Source organism: Lytechinus variegatus, chromosome 9 (assembly GCF_018143015.1).
Source record: "Lytechinus variegatus isolate NC3 chromosome 9, Lvar_3.0, whole genome shotgun sequence".
Classification (NCBI taxonomy): Eukaryota; Metazoa; Echinodermata; class Echinoidea; order Temnopleuroida; family Toxopneustidae; genus Lytechinus; species Lytechinus variegatus.
In genome coordinates this window covers 19,964,151-19,985,889 of record NC_054748.1, presented here as the reverse complement: position 1 = coordinate 19,985,889, position 21,739 = coordinate 19,964,151, and the positions used below count along the sequence as shown (strand labels likewise).

At 36.8% G+C, this 21,739-nt stretch overlaps 2 protein-coding genes across 4 annotated transcripts in view; one reads left to right on the top strand and one right to left on the bottom strand.

The window, feature by feature from the left end:
• Positions 1-9,841, bottom strand: part of LOC121421278 (UPF0489 protein C5orf22 homolog) — a 29,886-nt gene extending 20,045 nt beyond the window's left edge. For both annotated transcript variants that reach the window (XM_041615944.1, XM_041615947.1), the window contains exon 1: positions 9,761-9,841. In XM_041615944.1, the coding sequence (XP_041471878.1) occupies positions 9,761-9,820 (60 nt within the window). In that variant the 5' untranslated portion in view covers positions 9,821-9,841. The remainder of the gene's footprint in view (positions 1-9,760) is intronic.
• Positions 9,842-9,852: 11 nt separating this feature from the next.
• LOC121421280 (mediator of RNA polymerase II transcription subunit 18-like) lies at positions 9,853-21,276 on the top strand. 2 transcript variants are annotated; one of them, XM_041615950.1, is made up of 7 exons: positions 9,853-9,939; positions 13,388-13,599; positions 14,293-14,359; positions 14,727-14,849; positions 17,213-17,291; positions 18,516-18,652; positions 19,527-21,276. In XM_041615950.1, exons 2-7 carry the CDS (start codon positions 13,401-13,403, stop codon positions 19,555-19,557), a joined length of 636 nt encoding a protein of 211 aa, XP_041471884.1. In that variant the 5' UTR covers positions 9,853-9,939; positions 13,388-13,400; the 3' UTR covers positions 19,558-21,276. The 2 variants fall into 2 exon arrangements, with proteins under 2 accessions (XP_041471884.1, XP_041471883.1); XM_041615949.1 differs by lacking the exon at positions 9,853-9,939 and adding an exon at positions 9,968-10,154.
• Positions 21,277-21,739: the final 463 nt, after the last annotated feature.

The window sequence follows — 21,739 nt, the reverse complement described above, 5'->3', positions numbered from 1 at the left end:
TTGCAACCCAAAGTTTAGTAAAAGTTTCTCTGAAATCTACAACACACTAGCTCCAAGTTAATGTCTGATTCAATTCATTATAATGTCAACTTTATTTTGAAAGTAATTTATTCACAAATACCATCAACAAATTTTGATGATTGGTCTTTCTTTAGGGCAAGTACATGGTAACGGAATTACACATAATGGTAACGGAATTACGCCTCTGACATTTGGGAAGGAAAATTATATTTTTAGGCATTTAGGACTGGTGAAATGCCTCAATAAAGCTTGTTTCTACATTCTTCTCTAATACTTAACACAATCTAAGTACTTCACGTCTCTAATATTAAATAAAATATAAGTATATATTACGTAATAGGTGGCTCTACCTTGAATAAACATGATTTTACAAAATATTAGGGATCAGTGGTAATTAAATTTTAGTTCATTTTCAATTTTAGGGGTATTAGGACTTACTAGCCACTTTTTGCCTCCTGTACTGATGGAAAGAATTATGTAAAGGCCAAAAATCATCACTAGTAATCATGGTAACGGAATTACATGGACTACAGCCATACGTATACACATTAGGAATTTTACAAAAACTGAGGACAGCATGTTATCAGATCTGCATATTTAGTCAAAGATTTGTGTAGATGATAGTTTAAGATATTCTAAAGTATTTGAATACTCAAAAGAAACATAGTTTCACATACAATTGGCATCTTAAAACAGTTAAACTGAAAACTTTCTATTTGGTTGTTCAATAAATGATTTGAAAACAAGAAACAATGCTGAAACCTCATGAAAAGTGTTGACATTTACATCTTGAAAAAATGTTGTGGACAACTAAGCAACAAATTGGTTCTTAATCAGTGCACCAATCTAATTTTTTGTCTCACCTGCGAAGCAGAGTGAGACTATAGGCGCCGCTTTTCCGACGGCGGCGGCGACGGCGGCGGCGGCGTCAACATCAAATCTTAACCTGAGGTTAAGTTTTTGAAATGACATCATAACTTAGAAAGTATATGGACCTAGTTCATGAAACTTGGCCATAAGGTTAATCAAGTATTACTGAACATCCTATTAAAGTTTCATGTCACATGACCAAGGTCAAAGGTCATTTAGGGTCAATGAACTTAGACCATGTTGGAGGAATCAACATTGAAATCTTAACCTGAGGTTAAGTTTTTGAAATGTCATCATAACTTAGAAAATATATGGACCTAGTTCATGAAACTTGGACATAAGGTTAATCAAGTATCACTGAACATCCTGCATGAGTTTCATGTCACATGACCAAGGTCAAAGGTCATTTAGGGTCAATGAACTTTGGCCGAATTGGGGATATCTGTTGAATTCCCTTCATAACTTTGAAAGTTTATGGATCTGATTCATGAAACTTGGACATAATAATAATCAAGCATCACTGAATATTTTGTGCAAGTTTCAGGTCTCATGATTAAGGTCAAAGGTCATTTAGGGTCAATGAACTTTGGCCAAATCGGGGGTATCTGTTGAATTACCATCATAACTTTGAAAGTTTATTAGTCTAGTTCATTAAACTTGGACATATGAGTAATAAAATATCACTGAACATCCTGTGCGCGTTTCAGGTCACATGACCAAGGTCAAAGGTCAATGAACTTTGGCCGAAGTGGGTGTATCAGTTGAATTACCATCAAAACTTTGAAAGTTTATGGATCTGATTAATGAAACTTGTACATAAGAGTAATCAAGTATCACTGAACATCCTGTGCGAGTTTCAGGTCACATGATCAAGGTCAAAGGTCATGTAAGGTCAATGAACTTTGGCCATGTTGGTGTTTTTTGTTGAATAACCATCATATCTCTGTAAGTTTATTGGTCTAATACTAAATAGGTTCATTATTGCGGATTGAAATAATCGCTAGAGGGTATTCATTTGTCTCGCAATCTACTATGGTCAACAAGGAAATTCGTGATCACTCTCGCAAAAAGTGTTCACTGGCTTTCTAGGAAATTCGTGATCACTCTCGCAAAAAGTGTTCACTAGCTTACAAGTTCACGAGCTTTCGAGTGCCGCTGCAACTCTTTATCAAGTGACACGGATTGTCCGATATCGTACTCTATTTATACTAACCTCCAAGACCGTACGCACAAACGCGAGAACAATAGGTGGGCACTGATCCGTTGTGTGATTGGTCAGGAGGTATGCAAATAAGCCGGGGGTATATGCAAATACGCCGTTGGTCGGCAATATGCAAATAAGACCTAAATTGGCGGGCTCGCTAGTTTCCCGTGGGCGGGGGTTGACTGGCTGACAACGGATCAGTGCCCACCTATTGTTCTCGCGTTTGTGCGTACGGTCTTGGAGGTTAGTATAAATAGAGTACGATATCGGACAATCCGTGTCACTTGATAAAGAGTTGCAGCGGCACTCGAAAGCTCGTGAACTTGTAAGCTAGTGAACACTTTTTGCGAGAGTGATCACGAATTTCCTAGAAAGCCAGTGAACACTTTTTGCGAGAGTGATCACGAATTTCCTTGTTGACCATAGTAGATTGCGAGACAAATGAATACCCTCTAGCGATTGTTTATTGGTCTAGTTCATAAAAAGTGGACATAAGAGTAACCATGTATCACTGAACATCTTGTGCGAGTTAGAGTAGTATTCAAAGTCAGCACTGCTGCTATATTGAACCGCGTGATGCAGGTGAGACGGCCAGAGGCATTCCACTTGTTTTTAAAGGTAAGGATTCATTTTCTGTCTATATGTAGCTCACTGAGGACTGCAATTATAGCAGATCTGAGTAAGTCAATATCGGACATCTTCCTGACAGATGTATTTCCCAAATGTGACCCTAAGAAACTGCTGTGATTTGATGATCTTATGTCATATTCATGAAATTAGTTGGTTTTCTTGGGCCATGATTTTTTTTTATTATATTAAAATTTTTATCCGAGATGCATTTTTATCTTCCATCTCTAAAGATATGTGACAAAGCAGTGCCTACATGTAGGATATAGACATGTTTATCGCGTATCCAATCATTGCATCACAGATGATGTGCCTGCACCAAATTTCCTTTGAAGAAAAAAAAGAACTGCAAATAAGGTGGAGGCTACATGTATTCTCTCTATACATTTTCAATTTCAGCAATATTTCTAGGTCAATTCGCTCAAGACTTTGAAATAAGAATAAAGGAAAATGATAAATCATTTAATCATTAGAGTACTACTCTAACATTATTCTTGTAGATTAAAGAAATATTTCAAATAATTTTATTGACTAATGTTGTTTATGAAATGAAATGAAGTACAAAATGATGTGATATTGACTTCATATTTTTGTTCATTTTTTTTCAATTAAATCCCTGTAGGCACAGAATTTGATTTCATGCCATCTCACTCATTTGCCAAAACTCATGGCAGAAAGGCTTTTAATTGGTTGAATGAGATGAGTGCTACAAAAAACAGCCTTTCTCATTACAAATTGGTTCAAAAATAGGTTTATGTCACAGAGATAAAACAAAGACAAAATGGTTATTGGAATACCATTACGGAACAAATTTTAGGTGATTTTATATCACTTATTTTAATAGAGATAAAATATTTCATTTTATATCAAGATGTATATGAGAATACTACCACTGTCTCTTAGCATTTCTCTCACAGCAGAATGCTGTACATATATTTCTACCCATTTCAAACAGTTATGTTGCTGTTCTCAGATGTTTTGTTATTAATGACTTTGTTGGTCTCAATATTATCACCATCCTCTCCTTAGAGAAGTGTTCACATTCTGTGTATCATCCTCACTTGAAGGGTCATTGTCGTTACTCACTTTATCCGTGAAGCAGTGATTATTGGATGATGCTGACTTTGCATGTTTCTGAGCATCCATTGCATACATGTAGGGGTGGAGCACATTATTGGTTTGGTGCTAATTAAGGCATCTTGAATATCTGTCAAATCCACCTTACTTTTGGAAATGTCATCTGTATAAAGATTTAGTATGATTTTTTGGCATGTGATTCTTGTAACATCTGTAAATTATGGATCTCACTTCAATCTTTTCCACTCATTACTTTTTACTGCTCGCTACACTGTTTGCCAATCAATGCCAGAGTCTGGTCCCTCACCATGGCTTGTTGCAAAGAATATCCAATCTTCCGTTGCAAGGACAGTTACACAGAAGATATCGCTTAAATTAGTAGGCGGTCCCTTCTGAAAACTATACCCGTTTCTTTGAAGCAGAGAAATACTCCCAGCCGTCCCAGAATTTCTTTTACTGAAAAGTTCATTAAGTCTGTTGAGGGTGAATTGATCAGAGGCAATTACAAAAAAAAAGGAATGCCATTCTTTTCCAAGGCACACACAGTGAACATGGTCACTTCGTGATTGTGCGTCCAGTATTTTGGATCTCATTAGAACTGGTATTTGGCAATGACATTTTTTGCAAAATCAATCTGAATGAGAATTTTGTTAAGATCATCCTGCATAATCATTTTTCTACTCCTCCCCAAGAATTGATTGCCCATTAATCCTTTGTAAGGCATTCACCTACATTGTATGCTCCATCAATATACTTTATTGATGCTAATGTACATTACCTTGCCCTTTTTCTGAATGTTATACTCAGGCCATATTGAATGGGACTTGTTGTCAAGTAATTGTATAATTTCATCCTGATTTGGAGTGTAATTACTAATCAGAAGGCTTTTAATGTTTATAACTGTGATCTACAACTAAGATATCAATATGGCATTGGAACAAAATTGGCTAACGCACACCCCTTTAAAGATATGATAATGGTAATTCCGTTACCATGTAATTCCGTTACCACAGTTACAGCAGAATTAGAAATGATATTTCAAAAAAATGTTGCTCAGTCTTTAGCAAGTCACATGAAATCAGAGAATTCAGAATTAGATAAAATTCAAGCAAGTATTTAGTTCATAGGAAAAACTATTCAGTTTCATGGTAACGGAATTACATCCGTTTTTGTAGTAGATTGCAAAATTTTCTCTGAGAAATTTGAAAATACCCATGATAACGACATTTGCTACTGGTAATTATTACACCTTCACACACAACATTAGATGATTTTGAACCAAAATTGTAAAATATTTTTTAGTTATCAAATTTATCCAAAATAATGTAAAATACATGTTCTCTAATTGAAAATGGTCATCAAATTCAAAAGATTGCTCCGCAAAAACCGTAACAGATATTTGAAAAAGGTTTTCAGTTCCTTAAAATATAAGGTTTTGTGTAAAAATGAAATTCACATTCAGATGCATATTATTAATTTTGAATTTTACTGTTTTTACCCTCTCCCATGTGGAATTGCCCAGCATGTATTTCAATTTGATCGGGTGACCCGATCAAGTTAAATTTCCATGTAAAATTGCAAAATTTATCCTGTAAAACACATTTTCATTTCATATCCTCCACATCATAACTGTTATAGGGCATATCCATTCATATTAGCTAGCAATGAATTGGAATAGTGATAGGTGCATTTTGGTGGATTTACCAAAACTATACACAAGCTTTAAAAAATCATTTTTATACGTAATTTCAAATATGTTTTCAAAATTAAGTTAGTTGATTAGATGAAAATTATGTAGTGAATAAATGTATAAGGTTTTGATGCGTTTTATTCCCTCACATTTGTGTGATGAATGAAAATGTAAAAATTTAATGTCAAATCACATGCATTGTGAAAGGGTAGTAGGCCTATAGCTAACCTCGCATGCATACATGTGTGAGTGGATATGGACTGTGTTTTCTCTTGTAAATATTACCCTTTTTAGACAGGCTAAAATTTCCTTAACCCCGTACTATTGGTGGGGCTAAATGGCAATTTAGCCCCACCTATAGTACGGGGTTAAGCTTAGCCCACCTTCGTTTTACACAGCGTTTTTGCAAAGTGGGCTAACCCCACCTATAGTACGGGATTATTTGGCCCTGCAAAAAAGCAGGGTTATCCCACCAATTGCGGTGCTAAGAGCAATAGTACGGGGTTAAGATCGCATAGATAGATGTGTAAAACGAAAGTGGGCTAAGCTTAAATAGTACGGGGTTAAGGAAATTGCGAGTGAAGCACTTGTACTACGAATGATCGACAAAAACCACTAGTCCGGGGTTAGCAAGTTTCGTGTGTAAAAAGCAAGCATTCCTTATCCGGGGTTAGCAATAACAATTTGGCATGTGTGAAAAGGAAAAAACAATAGTACGGGGTTAAGGATAGTACGGGGTTAGCGATAGTCCGGGGTCAAGAAAATCCTGTGTAAAAAGGGCATATGCTGTGAAATTGACTTGCAAGAGCTTATACCATGGTCACATTTGCTCTACGGCGAGTCGAAAACAGCCGTTTCAACATTTTATTGTACCAACTACATATAGGTGGTTTGAATTGAAATTAATAAAACAGCTGTTGTCGACTCACCGTACGGCCAGCGTAGATCAAGTGTGACCAAGGTATTCGGCTTTGTCAAGGTTAGTTATACCATAAGCTTCGGTCTCTGTTATGTTGGTTGTTCCGCTGAACTCTGTTGGCTCCACTCACCAAATACAGAGACCAAAGTTCTTGCACGATCTGTACAGAAGACTCAATGGCCCTATGTTTATGTACTTAAATTCGGGTAAAACAGGGAAGTGAAGTTGCGTGACAGCCGAAGTAAGTCACTGTTCTTTCCCCTTTTATGTAAATTTATTTTTCCCTGTTTTGGTCCATTTTTGGCCAAAACGGAATAAAAATATCTATTTTGGTACAATTTTATTACCATTAAAGACAAAAATCAATGAGCCCCGACGGATTTTTCATCGTTCACCCCCTAATGGTGGCTGCATGATAGCGAGCCGTCTGTGTATACGAGGAGAAATTAAAAAACAAGTGGAACGCCTCTGGCAGTCTCGCCTGCATTATGCAATTTAATACAGCAGCAGTGCTAACTTTGAAAACTAGTACTATAAAATAATAATTCACAAATACACAATTCATAATCATATATTAATGATATAATACCACGTTCATTGACCATAAATTACATTTGAACGGTGACTTAAGACTTGTCAACTACACCCATGTCCACATTTCATTCACTTTATCCATAAACTGTCAAAGTTATGATGGCAATTCAACAATTACCCCAACATGACCTAAGTTTATTGACCGTAACTGACCTTTGATCTTGGTTTTTGTGACCTATAACTCACAGGGGATGTCAGTGATACTTGATTACTCTTATCCCAAGTTTTATGAACTAGATCCGTAAACATTCAGAGTTAGGATGGTAATTCAACAAATACCCCCAACACAGCAAAAAGTTCATTGACCTTAAATGACCTTTGACCATGGTCATGTGACCTGAAACTCGGGCAGGATGCTCACTAATACTTGATTAATTTTATGTCCACTTTTGATGAAGGGTCATTCCATCTGGATTCACCCAGTGGTTGCACCCGACCGTCTCAGAATTCGTTGTAAATTTGTATACATAAAATTCACCATGGCCCACGGACAAAACAGAAAAATTATTCAAATCGGTCCGTCGGTTCTCGCGCTACGGCCCGCCCTTTTCTCCTTGTTTTGACAAAATGGGCGTGACCTTCAACTTTCAATGGCCATATATTTGATATTATATTGCTGAACATAAAAATGCCTAACAGATACCTATTCATGAGCATAAATGTTTAATGTTTCATTTGTGAACTGATGAGCTTAATTTCTTATCATGTGTTTGCATACTGTGACTTAAAGATTGGAAGAAATCATGTAACTGGTGAACACTTTACTAACATGAATATCAGTATGTGGGACTAGAGTGAAATTTCATGATATCTTTGGAAGAGTTTTTAAAGGTGAAGAAATAAAATATCATCATTGGTTTTAACATATTTTGTCAATATCATACAAATAATTAACATACACGAAAATCAAGTCAAAAAATTATTTGTCCGGGGGTCAAATTCAAGGTCAAAGAATAGGTCAAGGGTCATGACCTTATAAATCGCTCCAATACATTATTTGATGCATGTTTTGGATTCCTCTCTGAATTTTCTATTAAATGGTACCAGTTTTGTGAAAATTGGTCAACACGTTACGACACAATGGCCATTGAAAGTTGAAGGTCACACCCATTTTTGTCAAAACAAGGAGAAAAGGGCGGGCTGTAGCGCGAGAACCGATGGACCGATTTGACTAATTTTTTTTGTTTTGTGCTTGGGCCATGGTGAATTTTATGTATACCAATTTACAACGAATTCCGAGAGGGTCGGGTGCAAAATTGCACTTTCATTGGGTGAATTGGCATGGAATGACCCTGAACTAGATCCATAAATTTTCAGTTATAATAGTAATTTAACAAATACCCCCACTTGAACAAAGTTCATTGACCCTAGATGACCTTTGACCTTGGTCATGTGACCTGATGATGTCGTTTCAAAAATCTTTGGTTAAGATTTTGAAAATGATTCTCCCAACATGATCTAAGTTCATTGACCCTAACTGACCTTTGACCTTGGTCATGTGACCTGAAACTCAGGCAGGATGTTCAGTAATACTTGATTAACCTTATGTCTAAGTTTCATGAACTAGGTCCATACACTTTTTAAGTTATGATGTCATTTCAAAAACTTAACCTTAGGTTAAGATTTGATGTTGACGCCGCCGCCGCCGGAAAAGCGGTGCCTCTTATACATGTCTAAGTTTTATGAACTAGATCCGTAAACTTTAAGAGTTAGGATGGTAATTTAACAAATACCCCCAACATGGCCAAAGTTCATTGACCTTAAATGTCCAAGTTTCATGAATCCATAAATTTTCACAGCTATGATGGTAATTCAACAAATACCCCCAACTTGGCCAAAGTTCATTGACCCTAAATGACCTTTGACCTTGGTCATGTGACCTGAAACTCAGGCAGGGTGTTCAGTAATACTTGATTAACCTTATGTCTAAATTTCATGAACTAGGTCCATACACTTTCACTTTCTAAGTTATGATGTCATTTTCAAAACTTAACCTTAGGTTAAGATTTGATGTTGACGCCGCCGCCGGAAAAGCGGCGCCTATGATGGTCTCGCTCTGCTAGCTATGCAGGCGAGACAAAAAATAATCACTATCACATCATCAAGCGTTCAACTTCAAGTACATTATGATTCATTCATTAAATTCCTTCATTCATTTTTTTTATTCCTTCCTGTTCCTTCACTCAGCTTTTTCATTTCAGTCAGTCATTCAATTTTTGTCATTTTGAACACTGGCCTCAATTATCCATTCATTCAATGATTTGCTCAATCATACTTTTTCTTTGAGGCGTTCAAGTTCGTGCATAAGCACGAGTACTAACTGTTAAATCTAACAAACGATGTTTAAACAAAATACTCATAAGATTTGAATACTACACAACGCCTTTCCTCGGTGAATCTATATCTCACAAACAGTGCAATATAACAAAATCGAATGTCGAGAGCTGTACAGGGGAGGGTGAAATCCCTCTCGTTTAGCCTGGCGGAAATCATCGGATATCGATGGATAGCGCCACCTCTACACTAAACTCAACCAACCAACCATCAGTACTTACAACTTATAGTGACACAACCACATATCAACCACCTCTTTTGAAACCGACCACCTTGCGCGCATTGAAATTATTGCTTCACAGCTCACACATCCATCCATCGACCAACATACACATGTGCACCAACATAAATAAGAGTGAATGGGACTGAACTTCCTAAAAAGTGAAATGTACTAAAACTAAACTCAGTCGGAGTCTGCATATACCTCATTATGATTTTCCACAATCCATACTGGTAGCTTGCTGAAATTGCGAACGGCTGTCATTTCCACAGCACAGGGATACACAATTATAATTCCTCTGAAATTTGTAAAGTTCCCCCGAATCAATTTGCGTCATGTGCGTGGGGTTGAACTGCTGTCGAAATCTGTAATGAACATTACAGGTACGTACCGCACCATGTATGCAGCGCATACTTTTCTAATGCACACAATTTCAATATGTATATCACGACTCCGTGATTGACTAATAGGAATTGCACAGGGGCTAAATCCCGTGTTTACATTACGCTAATGTCATATTAGTGTCGTCAACTAATGTATTCCTTTGTCCCGCATGCAAGTGCTGCCTTGTTTTTTTTTAGCTCGGTGATTAATTTGGGTAAGAATACTTCAAATTAGTATGTAATAGAGAATGCTTCATTTATATCACTTCTGACCTTTTCCTCGTCTTTTTTTGTTTTACATGTGTGATGTAATGCATTCAAATCAAAATATGCGAGGGTCCGAAACAGAGATGGGCGGACGTCTCGCACTCGCAGCGGGCATAGGCCGGGGAGGTTTCCCGCTGCGTAAGGGGTACGACTGGGGCCTGTTTCACGATGAGCGATACTCATCAATCATGTATGGATGTGGCCATGCCAGGAGGCTCCAAGTCCTAGTCCTAGAGAGTAAAAAAATCATGCTTACTCTTCACGGAGCTCAGAGCCAGGAATTCCTTCCCATTCATTATCCTGGCCATGTACCGCCAAAAAACCTGAAACTTTCGCCTCTGACTCGACTGAGATTCTAATTATATCCTTTAGAGTTTAGTTTAACGTCAACGTTACTTCTAGTTCTAACTTAAAGTTTAAGTTCTATATAAATCTAGCCCTAATTTAACCCAGGGAACTCCCGCCCGCGTAGCCCAGGACCTTACGTGTAATTGACCATAGTCACCTGACTAGCATGAACTTGAAGTACATTGTATGGTCAAAATAATTCTCCGAATAAATAGTTAAAACAGAAATCAAGCACTTACCACGATTATATGGATGAAGGTCTAATAAGTGGCAGTTTCCTGACATCTGGGCACAAACTGGAACGTCAAAAAAACGAAAAGTTCTCTGCTTCTACCCACGTCTCGATCGGCCATTTTTGTTATGAATCGTAACAAAATGGCTGATCGAGACTTAAATAGGGCTAACCCTGGCCTGGGAACTCCCGCCCTAATTAAGTCATAGTAGGCATAAATGGAACTTTATTTCTAATTCTATTGTACTTAGTAAATGGTTTCATTTTTAAAAACAAGAATTCATTTTAAAAAAAGGGGAAAATGTTTGAAAAGACAGGGAAAACTTGCTACCATGTTTACGTCGCCATCCTGATTTCGTTGTCTTTCGCTTTACGACAGGACGCAAATCCTGTGATTTGCTTATACAGTGCTCATTATAGTACAGCTACCGCACCCTCCTCGATTACACTTTTACTTACAGCTTAATTCCCCCTCTTGGTGGGGAAAACAAAGCGCAATAAATGTTAAGTTGTTATTAGCTGAAGGGAAGGACGTATTCGAGTTACAAGCTTCATGAGATATGTGATTTAAAAGTCAAGTCCACCCCAGAAAAATGTTGATTTGAATAAATATAGAAAAATTAAACTAGCGTAAAACTGAAAGTTTCATCCAAATAAGAAAGTTCTGACATTTTAAAGTTTTGCTTATTTTTCACAAAAAAAGTGATATGCACAATTCAGTGGTATGCAAATCAGCAGAGAGTCAATGATGTCCCCCACTCACTATTTCTTTTGGTTTTTTTATTGTTTGAATTAGATAATATTTCGTTTTTTACAGATTTGACAATAAGGATCAACTTGACTGAACCATATAGTCTTAAACAATGCTAATTCCACATGCTCAGGGAGAATTTGTTGTTTCACTTGACAATGAGGAGAAAATTAAAATATTTCATATTTCATTTAATAAAATGCAAAAGAAATAGTGAATGGATGATGTCATCGGGTTCCTCATTTGCATACCGATCAGGATGTGCATGTGGGCTATTCCACGGTTACTCACGTTACATTAGGAGACACCTTGACTCATACTTGGAGCTGTAACTCCATTATTATTGATAGGAACTAAACATCTCCGTATCACAACAAAGTACACAGTCTGACTATCCTTTGTATAAAAACAAAACTTGGGAAATTCTATTATGCTCCTGGCAAATCTTTGGAATGTGTCGGTTACTCACGTTACAGATTTGTCCCAACCTGTGGAATTGCCCATATAACTGTGTTGTGAAATTAAGCAAAACTTATTTTACATCCGATATTGATGAAATTTTCAGTGTTATGATTGTTGGATTTGTCTATTTTTATTAAAATTCGTTTTTTTTTTCTTGGGATGGACTTGTCCTTTAAGTTAACATTCAAAATTTTGTTTCCAAAGAGCTGTTGTCGGGTTCCAACACCATGTTTCTATTGCTCAAGCTGCAAAACATTCAATGAACAAGGTTACGAGATGTGTGGCAAAATAAGGGTGGCAATTTTGGCTTATTTTCTCTTTTCCAAATGCTTGATTTTCTTACACTGTCAGTTTCCAATACAGCTATTCATCATATAACTTGGCTCTTATATAAATTTGATTCTTTGAATTATTTTTTCTGAAATAAAAATAGAGATTGAAATATGAAAAATTTCTTGCCATATTACTTTCCACCAGTAGAGGGCGTTCACAAAAATATGCCCAAAATTCACGTTTTTGAGCGCTCTGGTGAATGCAAAAATTATTCCCAAGTTACTAATGAAAATAAATTGCAACTGTATGGAAATTAGTAATTTTGGTCACAAAAGTGATATTTTATTGATTTTTTAAGTGTGTGCTCAATACAGCATTGGCATACCATAGTCCTACCTGTAGGTTCTCTACAGGCAGGATGGTAGCAGTGAACAAGTGCTGCAAAAGAAACATGATGATGAATGATTGTTGGAACATGAGCCTGGAATGCTTGCATTGGAGATAACTTCAGATAATATTTCACTATTTTTTCATAGAAAAATTACTTGGAATTAAAATCAATCAATCAATGATGTTTTCAAGATGATGGAATGAAGGATCAAAATTGCAAGCTTTTGTTTTTAATATCTCAAATTATTAGGCCTCCATTGAAGTGAAATATTTCTGGACACCATGGTAAATTCTTGTTTTAAATTTATGAGATTTACAGGCTTGCCTTTTGATATGAAATCTCTTCTCTCTTCTTAAAGTGGGATTTTAGAACTGTGGCCCAGTGGATTAGTCTTCTGACTTTGAAAGAGAGTGTTGTGGGTTCGAATCCCAGCCATGGCGTAATTTCCTTTGGCAAGAAATTTATCCTTGTCTTCGGTTCAGTCGGCATATGCAGACTTGCTGTACTCCGCAAACTATCCACATAAATAGGTACCTGGCAGGAATTCATTCCTTGAAATGCCACAGCGCTGTAAGAGGCTGCAGGGCTAAAGCCAGGGTAATCTAATATTTTATTAAGCGCATAGGGATGGATTGGGCAGTGATTTATATATACATGTATATATATATAAAAGCATGTTGGTATTATTATTATTATTAATATTGTTCTTCTGTCGATATCAAAGTTAATACAGTATAATGAATCCTGCAATGAGTCATGGGATTGGAATGTCATCTACAAGCAGCTCCAGCAGCTCCACCGCTCAACAGGAGTACCTCCTTGTAGGGAGCATTACGGACAGTGCCTGTGAAGCCTTGCTGCTCCGTCTCAAGGCTCTCTGTGACAACGTGGAGACTCCGGAGACGTTTAGGGATCATGAGATGGTGTTTGTGCTACGTGAGTTCACTTTCACTTTTTGATTGGGTAATTGTTCTGAAACATTTCAGAGGGATGGGGGATATATGATGGATGGATGGGTGGGTGGATGGGTAGATGGATGGATGGATGGAAGGATGGATGGGTGGATGGATGGATGGGTGGATGGATGGATGGATGGATGGGTGGATGGATGGATGGATGGATGGGTGGATGGATGGATGGATGGGTGGATGGATGGGTGGATGGATGGATGGATGGGTGGATGGATGGATGGGTGGATGGATGGATGTATGGATGGATGGATGGATGAGCAGATGGTTGGAATGACAGATTGATGACTGAATGGGTTGCATGTTTTATCTTTGTCTTCTTGTTTGTAAAGTGCCCCCTGATAATCATTTCAGTAGACCTGGAGAGCATTCTATATAACAAATCTAGTGATTTTCGTTGATTACTTAGCTTAAGTCCTTGTTCATTCTAACATTAGTTAAATTGGCTTGTATTGCTGACAGCCTGAATGTTTGCCAGAGGATTACCCAACATAGCAAGAACAAATGCAAATGTATGCAAAGTGTAGTCCAAGTAATGTAGTTTTGTGAAAGAAGGTCCTTATTACTAGGATTTCAGAAAAGAAACGCGTAGGGAGTAAATATCATTTTTGTAAATTTTTTTTGTGCACATTGATGATGGTCATTGTTACAATTTTTTCAGGTGGTCAAAACCAACAGACTGCTGTGTTGAGGGCCAGGAGGTCAGTGAACCCACCGAGTTCATCATGGTGAGTCTTCAGGGGTGTGTTGTTTACTTAAATCAGCCCTCTGGTTCGACGGTCCCAGACCAGTAAAACTTGCTGTTGGGCCAGTAACTTTTCAGAAATACCCAGATTTACTAGTCCGACATGACCAGTAAAAATATATCAAACTGATACAAATGATCTTTTCTCCTCTTTTGTAGATTATAAAAATGGCTCTCCAAAATTGTAGATATTGCTCTCATAAAATGTTGTGAGTGTATACTTTATTTTTTGGGTGGAGGGGATAAAATAAATAAACAAAAAAATAATGATTTTTAATGTTTTTATTTATTTAGCTATAACACTGCCCTTGAATATTTTCTTGATGAAAATTGCTTTCTTTTTTTTACAGGCAGTTAAGGTACATCGGTCAGAATGATGTAAGTGATAAGAGTAGGATGGTCACTGTTCGTAGCTATCAAGATTGCGCTACCTCAAAAAACTTGCCTGGCTTTCTCGACGAGATTGGTTTCAAGTAAGAATATTTCCATAAAATTTCAGAAGTTCATCTTGATTTTTTAGTCAATGTTAATCTTGCTATATGCATGCTATACATGATGTAATTAGCCACTTGGCTTGTGCCATTGTGAGAACCCAATGAATAGTAAAAGGGAATAATTTCTTTTTAATGTTTTCATCTAAAAAAATTCAGTTGAATAACTTGATCTCAGAAATGATGACTTATTTGAAAAATATAAATTATAGATACATGTATCATTCCAAAGAATGAAGATTTGGTTTTCTGCATTGCTTGAAAGATAATTATTGGAATAATTTATGCATATGTCGTACATTTTGAAGAAAGTCAGAAATAAGCTCAGTGGGGCAAAATGTCCCAATAGAACATTTCTGCAGAGATATTATACTGCCAAAGAATGTGTGTAAGTCGTGAAAAAAAATATCCAATAAAAATTGCCATCTGTTTGGGGAGTGATCCAGATATAGATTGCTATTCTCATTTCATTGCCACTCCTATTTTTTTGTATCTCAGATTAGATTATGAGTTTATGGCAGAAGGTCATATGTCGCTGCCTTTTATTTTTGTCTTCCTCAGATTAGATTATGAGTTTGTGGAAGAAAATAAACCGTCAAAATGATTTGATTTGATTTGAAAGGTCATATGTCACTGCCTTTTTTATCTATTAGATTATGGGTTTGTGGAAGGAGGTCATATGGGCAATTCCACAGGTTGGTGGACATGAGCTTAAAAATTCAAATTCAATATTTTCTTGAATTTTTTAATACTTTAAGTCCTTAATACATGATAGTTTCAGGAACAAGAAATAAAAAGTTTATTTTCATATGTATACTTTGGAAAAAAATGGTCAAAATTTGTGTCTTCCATTTTGTACCAAAATACAAGAAAAACAGTGAAAATGAAATATGCCTTATTACCATTTTGTTATTGCAACAACATACCACTTTACATATTTCTGAAGTTTAGAAGGGTCAAATTACTTGAAATACACAACAGCTTTTCAAGTAAATTTGTAGTACTCATTCAAAACTGAATATTGCAACCTGTTGAGGTGATGTAACGTGAGTAACCAAAAAAAATGACTTTGTTTTCTGAGAGAAAAATTCTTCACAGTTAATTGGTGGGATTTTAAATTCTCTTCCTTCAAACAATCTTTGACACAGTGATGACTATCAAAATCATTAAAAAGTACAATTTTTTATAAAAATGATGAAGAAAAACTGTAACGTGAGTAACTTTGTAACGTGAGTAACCATCAGGTAATGTGAGTAACCAGTAAAAATTATTCAGTTAGGTAACATTTTCTGTGGGATGTCAAGTTTTAAGTCTCATGGTGAGTTGTGAAGTTATTTTTGATTAATTAAAAGCAAATGAGGGTACACCTCTTTGATGTGACTCTTTGTTCATCAAAATATCAGTAGTCATACAATCACACAAAAAAATGAATATTAGTAGAAGTATTCACAATGCGAGAGTGCATTAGTAAGGCTTGGTTTTGATTAACCAAACTTCCGAGTGTTTGAACAACACATTGAATGCCCTTTATACCTGTAACCTTATCTAGACCGGGGTATTTTGGGAGTTGATATGGCCCGGGGGGGGGGGGGTGGGGGCCTCCCAGGCCCTTCTTGAGATCTCGGCCATTGGCCGCACGATCACGCCGAAAATTTGCGTGCAGGTTGTCTTGGACATAATCTACAATACTATACAGTAATTTATTTCATGCAAATTGGTACTAAGCAATTATGCTAATTTATGCATAATTAGTAAGCGAAATCATACTTTCCCTCCTACACCCTAATAAAGCTCCAATTGTTCCAAATTTTGGTATAAAATCTCTTTTTGATGTTCCTAGCAATGAATTTTACACACATTATTGAATTTTTAATGACATGTGTGTTGTTAACCATACATGGACAAAATGTAACGTGAGTAACCGTAACGTGAGTAACCACATTATCTGCACCCCAAGTAAAAACCATGTGTTCTTTATTTTTTTAATTATATACAAAGTTTGTCTCCCTAATATACTTCTTTGAAATGGATATAATCAACTTTCATAAAAGCCTTGCATGAGGAGACTTTTCACTTATGTCGACTTTTCATTTAATGCATGTCCAAATCATGTAACGTGAGTAACCGACACATTCCAAAGATTTGCCAGGAGCATAATAAAATTTCCCAAGTTTTGTTTTTATACAAAGGATAGTCAGACTGTGTACTTTGTTGTGATAAGAAGATGTTAAGTTCCTATCAATAATAATGGAGTTACAGGTCCAAGTATGAGTCAGTGTGTCTCCAAATGTAACGTGAGTAACCGTGGAATAGCCCATATGTCACTGCTTTTTTTTCCCCCTCAGATTGGATTATGAGTTTGTGGCAGAGGGTCATATGTTCAGGAAGGGCCGCCTCAAGATAACGGTATCAAAGTTATTCAAGGTAAATAATAATTAAAGCCGAGTCATAATCAGGGATGTTATCTCGTGTTTTAAGGCGCGTACCATTCAGATATGAATATTTGCGCCTCTAATAGTTATTCTTATTTTGAGGTTATGAAATTATCTGATGCATGATTTGGTCAGCGCTGCTTTAAAGGCAATTTGTAGGAGATTGTGAAAGGTGGTATTGGTGTGTTAATACTTATTCTGAATTCAGACTTTTTAAACATATTTTCAGCCATAGAAAAACACATTTTTTTTAAAGCAAAATGGCTAATTTTAGATGAATTTCAGACCTTTTTTTTTAATCGATTGTTTAATAGTGGCATCTCTGTATAATGGCTTTTTTTTAAACGATGACTGCCTGTGATTTTCAATGGAGACTGCTGGACCAGTGAAATAAAGGAAATAATGCACAGGAGATTAACTTAGTGTACATGATGGGTTGCTGGTGATTGCCTGCCCTCTCAAAGTTTTGAGCATGTTCAAAACTTTTCTGTGTGAAAATCAGACATAAGTGTGCTTCTGCAGGCAATTGCGTGTGAGATACGTGCAAGATACTATCACTGCGGGCGACCTGTGGTTAGCAAATATAGTTACTCGCAGTCACAAACATGGCTTGCACGTAATGGACTTGATCAACCGAATTTTCATTTGACATCTTGGAAATGAGACCATTTTGGCGTAAGACTACGGATGAACCAAACAGACCAAATTAAGGGTAGGCCTAGTGGTTACAAACCTGTAGTAAAAGGAAGGGAATGAGAAATGATCTAGATAGAGAATAAAATACTACTACATGTACTAATAATAATGAGCTTTGCTTATATAGTGCATATATAACAATGTTATTGTCAAGACTATGCGCTTTAGAAAGAAAAGGGGAAAAATAATGAAAACGAGATTCTGCAGAGGAGGAAACAATTATAATCAGTAATAAGTTATCTTAGTTTGTAATTCTTAATTTAATTCATTTCAGAAAAAATGAATGTTTTTTATATTAAAAACGATCTTGAATGATTCACCTGCCTGCTTAACAATGTCAGGGGTCCGTTTCATAAACCTTTAAATAATAATATATTGAATCTTTAAATTTTATTTGCTGATAGTAAACTTCTTATTATAGAAATTGGTCTTCGTGAAACCGGATCCAGGTATGTTCCTCCAAAGCTCAACAGAGGGCGTTTTGAATAAATTTAAAGTAATCCGTTCTTTTTTCATTCAGTTTTCTCAGCCTGGATTACCGGAGAGCTCCCTCGATCCCATGACCAACTCTCGTCTCGTAGAACTCAGTGTGGTGGCGCCCTCAGGGTCCGAAAACGTACCAGAGGACATGCGGCTGTTTGCCGAACAACTCAAACCGTATCCTTTTGAGAATATTTGATTACCGGTAATATGTTATCAGGAATTTGGTGCAGAGCAGCTCAAACCGTGTCCTCCAGGGAGCGTTTTATCAACATTTGTGTCTGACGTGTTGTCGGATCTGACAACTTTACTTGATTATGATTGACTGGGGAGCACTGTTACTATGGTAGCTGTTTGATAATTTGGGACTTGTCGGATAAAATGTCCAACATGTCCTTTCATGAGATGCCCCTAGAATATTTCATTTTTACCATGTAATATGCCTGGTTGTGGAGGTGTTATGGCTCAGTGGATAAGTTTTTAGACTTTGAACTACAAGGTCCGGGGTTCAAATCCCTCCGCAGCACTAGCATCCTTTGGCAAGGCATTTCTCTGGCACTCTCTACCCAGGTGTAGTAAATGGGTTACCGGTAGGAAGAAATTTCTTGAATGCTCGAGAGTGTCCGATCAGGATAGCTGTGCTAAAGCCAGGGTAATAGTATACAGTGCTTAGAAACATTTGTATTAAGTGCTCTATAAATATTGCATAATATTATTTTTATCATGATTAATATGCATGAGCGTATGGAACATAAAAATGATGTCTTCTTTTACCCAGGGTTGTTTGCGGAGCAGCTCAAACCACATGTTTTCAGAGGCTTGTTGAATGGCCTTGCATTAGAATATGAAAATAATATGCAATGCCATATTTTGCCCGGGTTGGCCACTTCCTAGCCGGCCCTGCTTAACATAACAGTGTTATTATCAGTGGTTTAGCAGGATACCTTGATTGGGTGTTTTTCAAGGAACTCCTTCCTGATTGATATTCTTGCAATCAATTTCATTCTACTTTTATTTGGTATTATCCTTAGCTTTCATTCTTTCTTTCCAGTTTGGTAATTGTAGATAAACTACATGTATGACCTCAACTCGGTCTTCACTTATGAGGATGGGGATACAGTGTCCATTATTCCCCTGGATCGAGAGCGGCAAACGGATTAATAACCATCATGTTTGACATCAACTCGGACTTCAGTTTGAAAGATGGGGATGCATTGTTTGATGAATTTCTAAAACAGTACCCATCATTTCTCTCGGGTCGAGAGCAGCAGCCCCAGTGAAAAACTACATCAACTTGCACTGTTTGTTCGATGATGTGGATGGATTGTTCGACACCCAATACAATGCCCATCTTATTTTCCTGCGTTGAGAGCGGCAACTACAGTGATAAGCTCCATGTATTACCTCAGCTTAGACTTTACTTATGAAGATGGGGATAGTGTCAAATGATTCCCTTGGATCAAGGGCGGCAAACGCATTAATAAACTACATGTATGACCTCAGCTCGGTCTTCACTTTTGAGGATGGGGATACAGCGTCCATTATTCCTGTGGATTGAGAGCGGTAACCTGCATTATTAAATAAACATCATGTTTGACATCAACTCGGACTTCACTTTGAAAGATGGGGATGCATTGTTTGATAAATTTCTATAACAGCGCCTATCGATTCTCCCAAGTTGAGAGCAGCAACCACAGTGACAAACACGATGTATGACATCAACTTGAACTTCACTTTTGAAGAAAAAAACCCCCCCCATTTATGCCATCAGTTTGTACTTACGAAGATAAGGATGAATTGTTAAACATGAAATACAGTGCCCATTGTATTACCCTGAGTTGAGGACACCAAACAGAATGATAAACTCCATGTATTACCTCACCTCAGACTTAACGTGAAAACGGGATAGTTTCTATTTATTCTCCTGGATTGAGAGCAGCAACCGCTGTGAAGTGCATTTGAGTAATTGCTATTTGCATCTCGGGGCTTTCTCGTCTAGTGGAAAGATAGCGATGGGACTCTCCAACATGATGGAAGTGCATGTGAAACTGAACTCCTTAGTGTGGTGGAAAGACATTTAATCAAGACTTCAAACAAACTATGCTTGCTACACCCAAATGAAGGCATACATGTGAGACTGATATGCCTTTTGTATATTATTCTTCAGTTTGAACAGTTATGGAGGAGAAAGTGTAACATCGTGGATGTTTTGAGTGTTACCTCTGGCAACATGGGTGTAAAATGGAGTAATTGAATTACAATTTCTATGCACCTGTATATATGCAAGGCTCCACACTAACTTTTGTTCTTGGTGGCCTGATTGGCCCACCAAAGTCATCATTTCATATTTTTGGTGGCCCGCAAAGCAAATTTAGTGACCTCAAAACAATAGAAAATATTACAATTTATGAAAAGTTTGGAAGCCCAAGCGGGCCACCAAGTGTTAGCTTTTACAGAATGTTGGTGGCCCTACTCTCATTTTTGGTTGCCCCTGGCCACTGCTAATGTCAAGCCCTGATATATGTATTCGTTACACCCGCGTTGAGGTGCTTAACTCTGGCTGAAATGCCTTGTGAATATACAGTATCCACCTATTATGAAATGGTATGGAGAAGAAATTTTGCGGGAAAATAAATGTTTGGAACGTTGTCTATGGAAGCACAATGATAATTGCACACCTTTTCTACTCCTGGATTGGGAGAGTCGACCTTTGCTAAAAAGACAAACACTATGGAATTTGTATATTTTGCCTAGTCTATCGTACATTGTGAACAAAATAAAATGCAAAAGAATACACTGAACTATTCCACAAATGCATTATTCATTTTATTTTTCTTTGGTGTTTTTCACAATAAAATCATTGTAATACTGTGTCCCCAAAATACATCAAAACAAAAGTGCCATATTTGTTTTATTACATCTAACCTAATAATATAATATGTTTTTAAAAAGTTAAATGTAGATACCGATAGAAGGGATAGCATTTTAATTTTTGTTTTTGGTGAAATAAGACAACAAATGACCCCTTTTTATTTCACCACTATTGATAGTTTTATAAAACAATTACATAACATGAATTTGAACAAGTCAAGCCAGGTTAAAATTTTAAACTTGCATCTGATTAATACTGTGCCTCGTCTTACAAAGAGTTACAATCAATCCGATCAATCTCACCTATGGAAAGCCACCAACGTCAACATCTGAACTATGGAAAGCCAGCAACATCAACATCTAAAATGCAAGTTTGTTCAAAATATTTCCTAG